Below are 15,825 nucleotides of genomic sequence, written 5' to 3'. Positions count from 1 at the left end.
CAAGCACATTTGTACATATGTTGCCATCATCATTTTCAAAACATTTTCTTTCTACTTGAGCCTTTGATATCAGCTCCTCAATTTTTCCCCTTCCTCCACCACCCTTGATAATTTATAACATTTTTTTTCATGTCTTACAACGACTGCTGTTCCCACTTTTCTGTTGTTCATCCCCGTGAGGGTGGAGGATAATATGCCTGTCGTTGTGATATCAGTTTCCCCCTTTCTCTCCCCACTTCCCCCCTACCCTACTGGTATCGCTGATTTCATTATTCGTCCTGAGGGGTTTATATGTCCTAGGTTTACTGTGTTGTAAGCTCTTATCTGTACCATTGTACATACTCTGGTCTAGCTGGATTTGTAAGGTAGAATTGGGGTCATGATGTGGTGGGTGGGGGAGCATTAAAGAACTGGAGGAAAGTTGTGTGTTTCGTCGGTGCTAAACTGCTCCCTGATGGGCTTGTTTCTTCCTGTGACTATTCTTTGAAGGGGATGTCCAATTGTCTACAGTTGGGCTTTGGGTTTCCACTCTGCCCTCTCCTTCATTCATATGGATATGACTTTTTGTTCTGGGTCTTTGTTGCTTGATACCTGATCCCACTGGTACCTCATGATCACACAGGCTACTGTGTTTCTTCCATGTGGGCTTTGTTGCTTCTCAGCTAGATGGCCGTTTGTTTATCTTTAAGCCTTTAAGACCCCAGATGCTATATCTTTTGATAGCCAGGCACCATTAGCTTTCTTCACCACATTTTCTTCCACACCTATTTTGTCTTTAGTGATCGTATTGGGAAGGTGAGCATCACAGAATGCCAGGTTATTAGAACAAAGTGTTTTTGCGTTGAGTGAGTACTTGAGTAGAGGCCCAATACCTGTCTGCTATCTTGATACTAAACCTATAAATATATGTCCATAGCTCTATTTCCATATCACTTTATATGTATATATATATTTACATTGTGCATGCCTGTAGTTAGACCTCTATAAATGTCCTAGTTCTTTCTTCAAATTCCTTTTACTTTCCTCTTGTCCCACTGTCATGTTCGACCTTCATTCAGCTTCATTAACTCGTCTTGGCTACATTTTACTTGATCAAGCTCCACCAGCCATCCTATGCCCTCCTCATCATTGATTTTAGATCACTTGTTGTTCCTTTGTCCCTGGATTTGTTTGCTCCCCCTCCCATTCCCCTGCCTCCCCTTCTCCCATGTCTCCCCAAACTGTCAGTCCTTTTGTTTTGTTTTTTCCTCTGTATTGTTTATCCTGCCTATTTTATCTAGATAGACATGCAAAAAGAGTAATAAACATAAAAACAAAACAAAGCAAAACAACAATAACAAAAAAAGCCTATAAATAGTTCCAGGTCTGTTTGTTGACCTTTACGAGTTTTTTCCACTCAAGTCTGATGAGGTGCCATGCCCTGGCCATAAAGTCTACTTTTGGTATTCTTCGGGGACTTCATTGCTTTGTTCCCCTTACTGCTCTACTGCACACCCTTAGTGTTTTTCCCAGGTATGGTGGGGTCAGATTGGGCACAATTCTCGCACTGTGTCTTCAGTGTGGACCCCCCCCCCCCATGCCACTGAATCCATGAGGGATGTCTTGTCTCGAGGTGGGGCCAGTTCTATGGTCCTCTTCGTGCATTGGCTGCTCCAAGCAAGGATATTACCCTTGGGTTTGGTGGGCTTGTGTTCCACTCTCTTTCTTTCTCCTTCCCTCTTAGTTTGCTCTTCTGTGTTCTGATCAGATGTACCCCACTCCCTGAGCTGTATAGCTTCAGTGCTGTCTTCTGTAGTTCATTCTTCAGGCGGGGTGGGGTGGGGGTGGGGGGTGTGATGGGGGAGTGGGGTCCACGAAGCTGGGATTGGGATGCCCCCGCAGACCTCTCTTTGTGGTTCACTGCTTCATGATAGTATGGTGCATTCATGTCTTGGTGCACTGGGTTGAGGTCTGGTCCCTCTCATGCTCTCCTGTGGAGATATAAACTATACTGTCCCTTTGGGTGGGTTAGTGCCCTGTTCCCCCACTACCCATGTCTTTTTTTTAACCTTATTTCTTTCTTTTCTCCTCCCTTTCAGTTGGCTGTCATATGTATCCCTGGATTGGGTCTGGCCCCTACCATAGTACCTGGACTTCACCCCAGTAATGTATGCATATATTAGCTTTTCCCCTAGGCCCCTTTTACTTTTTAAGCTCACCCCAGTGGACTCATGTTGTACTTGTCCTTTTGTGCTTGGCTTAGTTTACTTGTTATGATTTCCTCCAATTCTTCCCATGCATCCATGTGCTTCATGCGGTCATCACTGCTTTTTAGGGATGCATAGTACCCCATTGTATGTATGCACCACAGGTTTTTAATCCATTCATCCATTGACGGAAATATAGGTTGTTTCTCACTCCTTGTCATTTGTGAATTATGCCACAATGAACATTGGAGTGCAGATGTCTGGTCATGGTATGTTGCTTCCTCTTCTGAGTATATGCCCCATAGGGGGATTTCTGGGTCATATGGTAGCTCAATTTCCATCTGTTTTAGATATCACCAAATCGATTTCCATAATGACTATACATACCAGCAGGTCCACCAGCAGTGGATGAGAGTTCCTAACTCAATATATCCCTTCCAACACTTGTTATTTTCTGAGTTTTCAAATTGGGGTATCTTTGAGGGTGTTAGGTAAAGTCTCATAGTTGCTTTATTTTGCGTTTCTCTTACGGCTAATGATTGGTAACATTTCTTATATGTTTATTGGCCATTCGAATTTCTGCCCTTGTGAAACTTCTGTTCAGGTCCTTTGTCCATTAATTGCCCTTTGCAATTAAGTTTTTTTCTTATTCTAAGCTATCAGAGTATTGTAGATTTTAATAATAATGCCTTTGTCTGATGTGTCATTGCTAAAGATGTTTTCACAATCTGTGGGCTCTCCAACTACTCTCTTGGTGAATTCTTTTGATGTACACAGGTGTTTTATCTTCAGTATATCCCACTTGTCAATTTGTGCCTCCTCTGTGTTTGTGTCCTTCCCTATATCCAATAGCCTACTTATTCCCTGTGCAAAAGTTCTCAGGTTTGTCCCCATTCCCTCATTGATGGTCCTAATAGTTTAGGGTTTTACCTCAAGGTCTGTGATCCACCTTGAATATATTCTTGTGCATGGAGTGAAGTAAGGCTCTTGATTCATTTTTCTGCAGACGTCTATTTTTTCCAGCATGACTTTTTGAAGAGGGCATCCACTTCCCATTTGACATTTTTTGGTCTTTATCAAAGATCAGTTGTATATATTCTGATGATTTTATTCCCGGGTTTTTAATTCTTTTCTGAATATCTGTCATTATACCAGTACCACACTGTTTTAACTGTGGTGGCTGTATAATACATTCTAAAGTCAAGTAAAGCAAGCCTTCCAACTTTGTCCTACTTCTTTATTATCTGCTAATTCTGGGATTCTTCCCCCTCCATATGAAGTTAGTAATTCATTTTTACAATTCTTTGAAGAAAGATGATGATATTGGTATCAGGATACCATTAACATTATATAGTGCCTTGGGAAAAACTAACATCTTTACTATATTGAGTCTTCCAAACCACGAGCATGGGATATTTTTCCATTTGATGAGGTCACTCTTGGTTTCTTGTAATAGTGTTCTGTAGTTTTCCTCATACAAATCTTTTGCTTTTTTTGGTCAGCTATAGCCCTATATATTTCAATTTGTGCTTGGCTCTTGTGAAGGGTACTACCTTTCTGATCCCCTCTTCCATGGTCTTGTCCGATGTGTAGAGCAGTCTGATAAACTTTTGTTTGTTGATCTTGTATCATGTCACTCTGCCATATTTCGCTATTGCATCTAGCACTCCCCTTGTGGAGCTTTTGGGATTTTCTTTATATAAAATCATATCATCTGCGAATAAAGATAGTTCCATCTCTTCCTTCCCCAAATGAATACCTTTGATATTTTTCCTTTGCCTTACGTTATTAGCTAGGACCTCCAGTATGATGCTAAATAAGAGTGGGGACAAGGGGCATTTGGGTGGAGAACTCTGGACATATCTATCAGGTCAAGTAATCTAATTGTAAAGTTTATATCTATAGCCTCCTTGTTAAGCTTATTTCCTGTGATCTATCTTTCTCCTTGTCGATTTATTCTATTGCTATGGGTCTGTTGAGATTATTGACATTCATCGGGGTTAGTCTAGGGAGAGACTGTTTTTCTAAGAATTTGTCCATGTCTCCCAAGTTGTTGAATTCATTGGAGTACAGTCCTTTGTAGTACAGTGTATCATTTTTATTTCATTAGGGTCTGTTGTCATGTCCCCTCTTTCATCCCTCATCCTTCCTATTGAAATTTGTTCCTGCCTTTCTTTGGTTAGGTTTGCCAGCAATCTGTCGGTTCTGTTTATTGGTTCAAAGAACCTTTATAGGTGACTGCTCCCCCTGCCCCTTGCGGCACTTATGATTTACTCCTTTTCCTCAAAGTTGGATAATTGAATATGCCTTGCTGACTTCTTCTTGAGATTCAGTCCAGGTGGTGTTCTTTCAGTCTCCTGAATGGTTGCCTAGTTTTCCTTTCATTAAGCTGGGGAAGTTTCCTCTAAGAATTCCCTCACTACTTGTGCCGTTGACTTTTTCATTGTGTCTTGGTCAGGTAGTCCAATCATTCTAATATTGTTCCTATTCATAGCATTAGACATGGTTCTCAGGTTTTCTTCAGCTTCTCTGATTATCTTTGCCATTTGCCATTTGTTGAAGTCTGTCTTGTTATCTTCTAGGTCACTGGTGTGATTTTCTGCCTCTTCAAGTCTGTTGTTGAGGTCTGAATTTGCTACTGGCTTTTGTTACCTTGTCCCTTAACTCTTGTATTTCCCTTTGGTGTGTGGCCTTTATCTCCCCTTTCATTTCATCCTTTTCCTCTATTGCTTCCTTCATATCCTGTATGACTCTAAGCAATATTCTGAAGATTTCTTTCAGTGGCAGGTCAATGTCTGCCTCTTTTATGACTGGTTCAGGTCATCCTCTGACATTGGATTTCATTTCTCTTGTTTTCTTCTTGAGACTGTGGAGGCAGATTGCTGTTTACATATCATTTTGGAGGAATTCAGTACCATTTTCCTGGGAGTCAAAGAGACCTCTTTGAGAGGTTGTTATGAATGCTTCTGTGGGCTGCCTATAGCCAACTTCCCTCTGGGGTTGTGCTTCACTTTTGTCCCACTGGGGTTTCCCACTCATCCTTTCCTATTGGGAGTCCGTTGTTTGAGGGCAGATTGGATGGCACTCTCAGTCCGATTGGATGGCCTTCTCAGTCGTGGCCCTCTCAGTCTCATAACACATAACAACCCGTGTTTTGCCCTAGTAACTCCCAGGCTTCCATAGGGGCCATTTGCAGCTGTGCAGGTCTCCGTCTGAAAGAAAGTTCTTGCCCGGGCACAGGAGCACATCGTTCTGGAGGAGGGGATGAGGTATGGGTGGGGGTGGTCTGTTCCCAGCTAGAGGCACTACAGATCTGTGGGCAGGTGGGGGGAAAGGTCCCAAGCAGTCTATTAGCATGCAGCTTCACCACCCAGAACCCAGAGGTCGGGGAAGTGCTGGGCAGAGGAGGGAAAAGGTAGAAAGGAGAATGTCAGTTTTGGAGGAGGGATCCGTCAATGGGCAACAGGAGGGCCTCGTGCCATTTGGGGTATCAAATCGCAACTGCATGATCCTTTGCTGGGCGGCTGACAGGCTTGGGGCACTACAGCTGGGGCGCAGTTGCTAGGGATGATAGCCACAGTGGGTCCACAGCAGCTCAGGTGGCTCCAGCTGGACCAGTTCCTGCAGCAGGCCCGGGTCCTCGGGACTCCACAGTGGCTGCAAGAGATGGGGTGGAAGTCATCTTTCTGTTCAGGGAAGCACTCTGGGCTGTCATGGGAATTAACTGACAGCTTCAGAACCCCTACTTAGCCCTCAAATCTCCCCACTCACTGACCTCCATGGAGCTCCCACCATGAGCTGCCTGCCTACCTGGTTGCCATCTTGCCACCTTTTCTTTCCTTTTTTTATTAGTATCATGGGGAAATAATTTTCACTTTATAACTCAATTGGGAATATTGTTTAGTGTGACAGCAGCACAATGGTAATGCAAACAGTAGCCGTGGCCCTGCCACAGTCCCACCGTTAATCCAGAGGAAACAGCTTTAGCCAGAAAACTCACTCTATACTCTTAACCTGCTCTATGTTTTCATATCGCTGATATATATTACATAATTTGTCCATTTGTTTGTAATCTTCATGAAGGTAGGGACTTTGTCCATTTTGTTTATAATTACATCACTAGTAGTAAGCATTCAATAAATTGTTAGGTGATATATGAATGTACGTAGGTGACATTTGATTACTAGCCAATCCAGAAGCACCTCAGGGAAGGAAGGGTTGTCAGTCTGCTTTTGAAAAGTCACAGCTTTCAAAATTCTACAGAGCAGTTCTACTCTGCAACACATGGAATCACCATGATTTCATATTGATTTTACAGCATGTGATTTGATGTTTTTTAATCTAGGAAATGATTTTGGAAAGAAGGAGATATTAAAATAAAACCACAAAAGTCTCTGCTTTGTCTTGAAATTTATAATTGAAAAAAGGAATTTCATATCTTCCTATGTATGCCCTGAAAAATCATATATGTGTGTGTGTATATATATGTATCATAAATGACTATTTATCTCCCTAAAGCTTTTAATTCTTTTTAAAATCTCCATTATTTTTTACTACTCAAAAACAAATCCCTAACCATTCACCTTAGTTAAAATGGATTAATTTTATGATGTCTGAAAGATTTGTTTATTTGTTTTGTTTTGTTTTTACATTTCCTTTAACACCAGACACAAAATTGTCTACACTTTTCACCCATTATAAATTTTTCATATTGTCTTAGTGTGTAGTGCAATGCTAGCAAGTTCATTTTTCCTTCTAACACACACATTGATATTACCATGACAACTTATCAGTTAGACAATATATTTATTAAATTTCCCTACTGTTTCATTTATAACATCTAGATGTTAATGCTTTGCTCTGTGCTTAACAATATAACTGGATTTAAATGGTCTCTATTCATAAAAAAATATTAGGTGCTTAAAGAAAAATAGATTTTCTGTTATTTTGATTTGAAGAGAAGCTGTATATTTTTATATTAATTGCATTAAATTTGTGTCTTTTCATGAATGTTATATATATTTTACTTTCCTGTTATTTATTTTTAAAGTGCATATGAGAAAAATGAGCTAAAGTATTTTTCTTTGTAGGTATCAGTGAATGAACTCAAACAAATGTTGTCACATATATTGGAACAAAGAAAATTTAATAATATATTCAATAAAAGAGAAAATCTCTTTGATAAAAGGAAGAACCAAAATAAAATAAAACTAAGAGGAGTTCCAAATAAACATACGTTGAAGAGACATAAAAACCACTGTAAGTAAAAATTCCTCTTGCATGCAGACTTATAATGATTTCATATAATCTAAAATCAAATAGATTAGCTGCTTTCTGAATAGTCTTAGAATATACTCATTAATATTTTTATATATACCTTATATTTTCTCAGCTTCTGCCTTAGTCTGAAATTCCTAATTCGTACTGATTATAATCAGCAATGTTAGTAATCAGAACTCAGCAGGGAATAAAATATCCAGCATTATGCAGATAAAATGTATATCTTACTAATATTTTGTTCTAATAGAAATCTTTATATTTTAAAGGGCACTCATAATATCATGCTTCCACTACCAATCTAAAACTCTTCTAAATGAAAACATACCTGATTAGTCAATAGAGTTCCCTGAATGCAAGACATTTCTAGGAAATATAATGTCTCCATAGAGTCTATATGGAAGAGTCAGTTGATACTTAATTATAACTTTTTGCAAATCATTTTCAATATTTGAGTGTATTGAATAAGAGCTATCTCTTTTCTAACAAATATGTATGCATTTCCAACTTGCTAACTTCTTATTTAAGAAAGGAATTTTTTTGATCAAGAAAATTTAAGAATGTCAGTTTTTAAAGACAATGTAAAAATAATAAGTTGATTAAAGCTTAAATTTATTTTTAATCTAAATATACAATGAAACATTAATTTGACCTTTTGAACATAAAGATATAACCTACCTTTTATTAAGCATAGGTCTATTGGTAAGCAATGCTAATATACACCACACCAATAGTTGATCATTTATTATTATCCATCGAGGGTTGTTATGAGTCAGCATCGGCTTTATGGCAGTGAGTGAATTCTAGATGTTTAATGGAATGGGACACTGTCATGGATAAAAGTGTGTTCCCCCAAAAAATGTGTCTATGTGGCTAGGCTATGATTATCTGTGGCTTAGCAGTTATGTAATGATATAATTTTATATTAATACATGATTTAATAATAACTTGGCAGGTAATTGATGATTTACTTATCTCCTATGATGTGATCTCATATATGAAGGAAGTAAAAGATTATTCAAAAGACAGGAAAGAAAGAAAATATCAAAATGGATATCAGAAGAAACTCTGAAACTTGTTCTTAGTCATAGAATGTATGTATAAGGTAGAGAAAATGTACCTAAGGTATAGGAAAGAAATGATGAAGTGAAAGAGCTGAACAGAAAATTTCAAAGGGCAGCTGAAGAAAGAGATCTGCTTGGTAAAGTGGAAGGGCAGTGAAAAAGAGGAAGGTCCTCAAGGAGATGAATTGACACATGACAGCAACAATGGGTTCAAACATAAGAACAATTGTGAAAATGGCACAGCACTAAGTAGTGTTTCACTCAATTGTACAGAGTCTCTATGAGTCAGAACAAGGGTAGCTAACAACAACAAAGATGTAATCTTAGGTGACCAGCTAGTGTGTTGTGGTTGGTGGCTTACATTGCTTTTTATTTGAGAAGAAGTACAGGGAGAGTGACCTAACTACCACCAAGCAGGAACAGAACATATATTTTGGACCTGGTGTCCCTGTGCTGAGACTCTCTAGGGGAAGATTAACGCCAAGACGCATGGAAATAGTGATAGGAGATAAGACCCTTCCTCCAGGACCAAGAGAGAGAAAACCTTCTTCTAGAGCTAGTGTTCAGAATTCAACTTTCTAGCCAAGCTAAATTGAAAGAGAATGAATCTCTGCTTGTTAGAGCCACCCAGTTATATTGTGAAAGTACTAGATAACTAAGACAGACACTAACGATATTTATGGAGCCATTTATGTTCAGAAGTCTTCCAGATATTTGAAGACTTTCCCCTGTCTTTAATAGACACCTCACACACAATTAAATTGGATTATATCTTTAGCGTGTCTCCTTTATCAAGTTATTATAAAGTATTTCAATAAATTTACATGGGAATAATCACACTTTTTTCTTGGACTAGTATTTAATCTGTTAATATATTATTTAGTTAAACTCTGTGTAGGAGTTACGTAATCTTCTGTCAACTTGCAAAGGGGTGGAGTCTAGCCTTTCAATCAGGTCGCAGATTGATGACCTCATTTGGAGGCGCAACAGAGATAAATAGCTCTCTGGAGGCAGGATATACACTCTCTGCAACAGATTCCTGTTGACAAGCCACATGGAGTTACACTGATTGAACCTGAGCACTGGAGCTAGAGGAGCCACAGGGAGATGCACACCAGTGCTGAGATGATTCCACCACCACTGGATCCACAAGACTTTCTATCCACTGGCCTGTGATCTTCCTGCATTCTGCATCATTGCATGTGTTGCGTGAATCTGAAGAGGAATTTACAGACTGGCATTGGACATATAGACTAATATTGGACTTATGGACTTGATCTGGACTAGGCTGGGATATTTTCTTAATATATTATTACTCTTTGATATAAAGCTCTTTCTTATACACATGAGTGTCTATGATTTTTTTCCCTTAGTGAACCCAGACTAACACACTCTTTAAGTGTCTTAACAGTGTAAAAGGTTTGGGAACAAGCAGTAATAACTTTCAGTATGTACAAGGGATAGAAACAGAAATACACAGGTATATAAAGAGTATTCCATTAGCTGCAAGTGTTTGGTATGCTATCAACATTAGTAATTTTCATAGAATCGTAAAGTATTAAGTAGGGAAACTGAGATTCACACTTAAATGATCTAAAGCCAAGTAATAGCTCTTAGCAATCTTGCCATTTGGTTCTTATGAAAGTACATAAGATGTTAGAATAAAAAAGCAGGATACCAATAACAAGAAGAAATACTGATCCCTTGTTTCTCAAAACAGAACTCCCATGGCATGGCAGGATGAACAAGTGTTAGGCTGATACCCATCAAGTTGACTGGTAAAAAACCATCAGCTTCACCATAAGAGAAAGATAGATTGTTTGCTTCCACGAGGCGTCAGATAAGCCCACATGAAAGAAGCACAGCATACTTAACCTGGCAGGGGAGATACCATGATCACGGAGGTGGTTTTCCCAGGGCAAGGCTTATCCATTGCACTCCGGATGTGCTGACCTCTGCGATTTCCCCAAATGTGGGAAACTTGACTGCATAATTTGTGATAGTGGGGGACTGCATTTGCGCTCTCCCCTGATAGCAAGAAGAAAAGAGAAAAGAAAAGAAAGAAGCACAGCAACCTGTATGAGCCAAGGATTGTAAACAAGAAAATCCAAATCCGAAGGAAGGAATGTTTTCAGAACTTAATTTGTGAACACCTAGTTTTCAGAAGGTTGTAGATGACAGCAGAAGCCCAAAATCCATCTGCAGGGTCCCCACATGGATTAAGCCTCCATTGAATCCCCTCTGACCATCGTCAAGAAATGTGAATAGCCTTGCTATCTCACAGAGAATATTATAAAGGCAATTATTGCAGCTGTAGTTAGATTAAAATGTAGGATCTTATCATTTGATCTCCCTTTTGACCTACTTTAAAGTTGTTTCAGTTTTTAACATTTTCTACTTCTCTTTGAGGCTTTTCTATATTTTAGCTAGTCATTGTTGTTTGTTTGCTTTCTTCCTGTTTGTGTTTTGTATGTTTTCTGTATATGAAGTCCAAGATAGGTAGACAGTAACCCAGACAATTAATGAATTGATAATTGCTTAAGGCATGGCAAGGGGAGGTTAGGGAGAAAAGGGAAGCTAACAGCAATGAGTATAAGAAGAAAATGTTTTGAAATTGGTTGTGGTGATGTTTGAATAAATCTTAATATGATTGAATGTTTAAATTGAATAATATGTGAAAAAAAAAATTTTTTTTTCTCAGAAGCCCTGTTTAATATCACTATGAATCAGAATCAACTTGATGGCAATGGATTTTTGGTTTCAAAACAGGTTTGGGTAAATACTGACCCACATCATGAAAAGAAACATCCTACTACTTCATGGGCATCAAGTTTACTTGAAAGTTTTAATATAAAATACATAATAGTAGTAAAGGAAAAATGTTTTCCGTTTAGAACCAGAAACTAAGTAGATCTCAAAATTTACATTTGAATCATCAAACCTATAATTCTAAAGAAATGGCTTATTATCCTCCAGAACTACACAAAGTAAACATGCATTCATTGCTGATATTAAAAGTACTTCCAAGGATATTTAAGGAATCCTGCCTTATAATAGCCATAGCATTTACTCATTAAGATTTGCATAAATTAGCAAATGTGTCCTTCTGACAAGAAGTAAATATAGAAAAGTGATCACTGCTAATAAGAGCAATAGATAAAATTTGAGACCCAAGAGTTGCCAGAGAAAGAGAGATTAATTTTGTGACTGTAAGTGTTCTTTCATTCATCTCAGTCTCTGCTTGTAAGAGTCTTGCTTCCACAGCAATTTTGTTTTCTTTAAGTCTTAATAACCAAAAGGTATTTTCTAACCTTTTCTCCTCCCCCACCCAAAGACTGCTTAATTGAAGAATTTGTGCTAGATAATAACATATAAAGGCTAATCTGCTTAGTTACTTGTGTATGAGTCAAGGTCCTGGAATAAAACAAGTAAATTTAAATCAATCATTTAAGAAATGTGTAATAAAAGCATTATTTCTAAATAGTGGACAAGATGTGAGGAAATTAGAAAGTGCCTCACAGACCAGTAACAGCAGTGACATTACTGCCTCTAAGGATCACAGTGGTAACTGGAATATTGAGAGTGGAAACATGGAGAAGGCCATCCTAACAGGAGGCACAAGACCAGCCTGCAACAACCAGATTGGCAAGTACTCAAAGCCATATCTACCCTCCATATCTTCTGCTGTGCCTGTCAACCAAATCTAACCAGAAGCTGAAATAGAAGGGACTCCACTGAGTCATTCACATGAGTTAGTGGAACAGAAAGGAAAAAGATTAAAAGTGGGTGTGGAAAGGCAATCACAGGACATCTCACACCATTGCTTTTTAGACAATGGGGAGTGAATATTATAAACAAAGAAGATGAAGGAATTTTTGTGGAATTCAAAATGACAGCAAGTATCAAGAGAAAGACACAGAAAAACTAAAAAGTAGAAAAAGAAGCATAGTTATTTGGAGTAAAATAATCGACTCTTAAAGCAAACCAAGAACTTAAGTAGTCATCAACTCTCATTCTATTTCTAATATCTATTTCATCAGATATTCCTAGCAGATGATATGAACTTCTACTTACAAACCTGTCATTTAAGCTCATCACATCATTTTCATACAAGACTGCTTGTAACATTAACTTACATTAAACCAAAATGTAATGATTTTAGTGTAAAATCATGGTACTTAGAGCTTGAGGAAACAGCCTGGAGGGCACATATGACCCCCTCTGAGTACACAGAAGAGGAGACCCTATATCCAAGCTAGCTCGTGGCTGACTGGCACAAGGCCATCCTTCTTGCTCTATGACCCTAACTCTTCCTCTGACAGACAACGCTACACTTCTCTGCTGGGTTCAATAATACATTGCAATGCTCATACAGAACTCATGGTTATTGGTGGGTTTATTAGGGAAGGTAACATATTACCATGTCAGGATCATAAAAAATTAAAGATACAAACTTTGTCTACAGTAGCACCTCTCTTCAGCTAGTAGACAAATCTTTATCTGGTCCTCAGCTTCTCAGCCACATGGTCACTTGGCTCTGCCTTATTCCTTGGGGAAGGAAGCCCACCTGCTGCCCCTCAGTCTCACAGTCTTGTGCCCTATGGTCTCAACACTCTACATCCTCTGCTCTAGTGTACCTGGACCCTGGTGGCACCAGAGCAGAGGAGGCACAGTGCACTACAGGCAGGGATCTCAAAAGAATATGTTCTGCTTGTGGCTCTGTTTCTGTGATGGCTCCAGGAATTTCTCTTCTAGCTTGTGGGATGTCTCATTGTTATAGCCAGAGAAAAGCAAAATAGATCAATCCCCAAATTGGAGTTCTCTTATTTGCATCCTCTCACCCAATCATTTCATGGGAATTATAGAGAAATGGATAAGAGAGCCATTTTAAGAAATTTCACTTCACCACACAGACCTGGAAAACTGTAGGATGACATCAAGAACATAATACATGAAGAAAACAAAGGGTAATTTAAAAGATGGGAAAGAAACAAGAATAGGATAGAATTCAGAAGAAACTGTACAATTTGCTGTTGATCATAGAGTAGTGAAAGCAAATGATGAGGTCAAGGAGCAGAACAGAAAATTTCAAAGGGAAGCTCAAGAAGACAAAATATTGTAATGAAATGTGAATTGTAATGAAATAATGAATTGTAATGTAATGAAAAGCCTTGGAGTTAGAAAAGCAAAAAGGTAGGAAAAGCTCAGCATATATCAAGCTGAAAGAATGGAAGAAAAAATTCAAGGGGCTAGTTTCAATATTAAAATGTTACATAGCACAAGATTGAACAATGTGAGAAGCATTAAAAGAAGATGGAAAGAATACACAGAGTCACTGTAACAAAAGAACTAGAAGAAGTCCAAGTTGCATTGAAGGCATTAGCCAAAGACAAAGTTTTAGGAATTAATGGATTGCCAAATGAAATGATTCAACAAGCTGATGAAGCAATGGAAGCACTCACTCACCTATGCCTAGAAAATCAGAAGACAGCTACCTCATTAACTGGTGGACAGAATCCATATTTGTATTTATTCCAAAAGAGGTGATCTAACAAAACATAGAAATTATAGAACAATATCCTTATTGTCACATGCAACTAAAATCTTGCTAAAGATCATTCAACAACAATTGCAACAATATAGAACCAGGCAGCCACCAGAAATTAAAGCCAGATTCAGAATAGGATGTAGAAGAAGAGATATCATTGCTGACATCAGATGGATCTGGGCTGAAAGCGGAGAATACCAGAAAGATGTGACTTGTGCTTTATTGACTATACTATGGATAGCCTTGAGAAGAATGGGAATTCTAGACACTTAATTGTGCTCATGCTGAACATACACATGGATCAAAAGGCAGTGGTACAAAAAGAATATTTATTGGTTTAAAAGAAGGAAAGATGTATATCAAGGTTGTATCTCATCATACTTATTGAAATGACGTGTTGAGCAAGTAATCAGAGATGCTTCATTATATGAAGGGGAACATGACACAAGGATTGAAGAGAGGCTTATTAACAACCTTAAATATGCAAATGACACAACCTTGCTAGCTGAAAATGAGGAGAACTTAAAGTACTTGCTTATGAAGATCAAGGACTGCAGTCTTTAATATGAATTACGACTCAATGGAAAGAAAATAAAAAACCATACAACTGGAACAATAGGTAACATCATAATAAACTGAGAAAAGACTGAAGTCGTCAAGGATTTCACCTTGCTTGGATCCACAATCAATGCTCATGGAAGCAGCAGTCAAGACATCAAATGACATATTGCATTACGCAAGTCTGCTGCACAGGAACTTTTCAAAGCATTGAAGAGCAAGGAAGTAACTTTGAAGACTGAGGTGTGCCTGAACCAAGCTATGGTACCTTCAGTCACTTCATATGAAGGTTGAAAAAGAATTAACTAATTTGAATTGTGGTACCGGTGAATAATATTAAAATACTAGGAAGTGCCAGAACAAACAAATTTGTCTCGAAAGAAGTACAGCCAGAATGCTCTTTGGAAATGAGGACTTTTTCTCATACTGTTGACAGGACAGTCCCTAGAAAAGAAATCATGCTTGGTAAATTATATGGATGGGGAAAAAGAGGAAGACTGAATAAGACAGATTTACACAGTGACTGTAACAATGAGCTCCAGCCTAACAAGGAGTGTGAGCATGGAGCAAGACCTAGAAGTGTTTCATTCTATTGTGTATGGGTTGGAACCAACTTGTCAGCCCCTAACAACAGCAGCAGCAACAACAACAAAGGTATTACCATCATGCAGTAATTTCTATAATATCAATATGTTTCTTCACATTTTAAAAACAGGGAAATATTTACCCATTTTCCATGCCAATCTACTTACGCATTTCTAAATTTCTCACATAGATCAAATATTGTTTGTTGTACCATGGATTAAAGACAAAAGCTGTGCCTAGCATTGTGTCTGTCACATAGTTATACTTAATAAATATTTTCAAATCAAAACAGTAGAATTCTTTCTAGATAGGAGCTAGGATGTAAACACAGAGCCTGTAGAGTTTCAAAGACAGTAAGTCTTTTTTTAAATCATTTTATTAGGGGCCCATACAACTCTTATCACAATTCATACATACATCAGTTGTGTAAATCACATTTGTACATTCATTGCCCTCATCACTCTAAAAACATTTGCTCTCCACCTAAGCCCCTGGCATCAGTTCCTCACTTTTTCCCCCTCCCTACCCACTCCCCCCTCCCTCATGAACCCTTGATAATTTATAAATTATTATTTTGTCATATCTTGCCCTGTCTGATGTCTCCCTT

The 15,825-nt window shown here is 38.3% G+C and overlaps 1 protein-coding gene and 1 non-coding gene across 2 annotated transcripts in view; both read left to right on the top strand.

Annotated features, from left to right (window-relative positions):
- The window catches only part of SEL1L2 (SEL1L2 adaptor subunit of ERAD E3 ligase), a 151,745-nt gene that overhangs the window by 31,940 nt on the left and 103,980 nt on the right, over window positions 1-15,825 (top strand). The window contains exon 2 of the mRNA XM_045295171.1: window positions 7,277-7,445. Within this exon, the coding sequence (XP_045151106.1) occupies window positions 7,277-7,445 (169 nt within the window). The remainder of the gene's footprint in view (window positions 1-7,276; window positions 7,446-15,825) is intronic.
- On the top strand, window positions 10,394-10,558 carry LOC115871405. Its single transcript, XR_004047280.1, has one exon. It is a non-coding gene; the product is annotated as a U1 spliceosomal RNA (small nuclear RNA).

This window comes from Echinops telfairi, unplaced genomic scaffold (genome assembly GCF_000313985.2).
Source record: "Echinops telfairi isolate 266 unplaced genomic scaffold, ASM31398v2 ScPeMD7_5592;HRSCAF=6446, whole genome shotgun sequence".
NCBI lineage: Eukaryota > Metazoa > Chordata > Mammalia > Afrosoricida > Tenrecidae > Echinops > Echinops telfairi.
The sequence above is the reverse complement of the archived record's forward strand: the minus strand, read 5'-3'. Positions and strand labels throughout refer to the sequence as shown.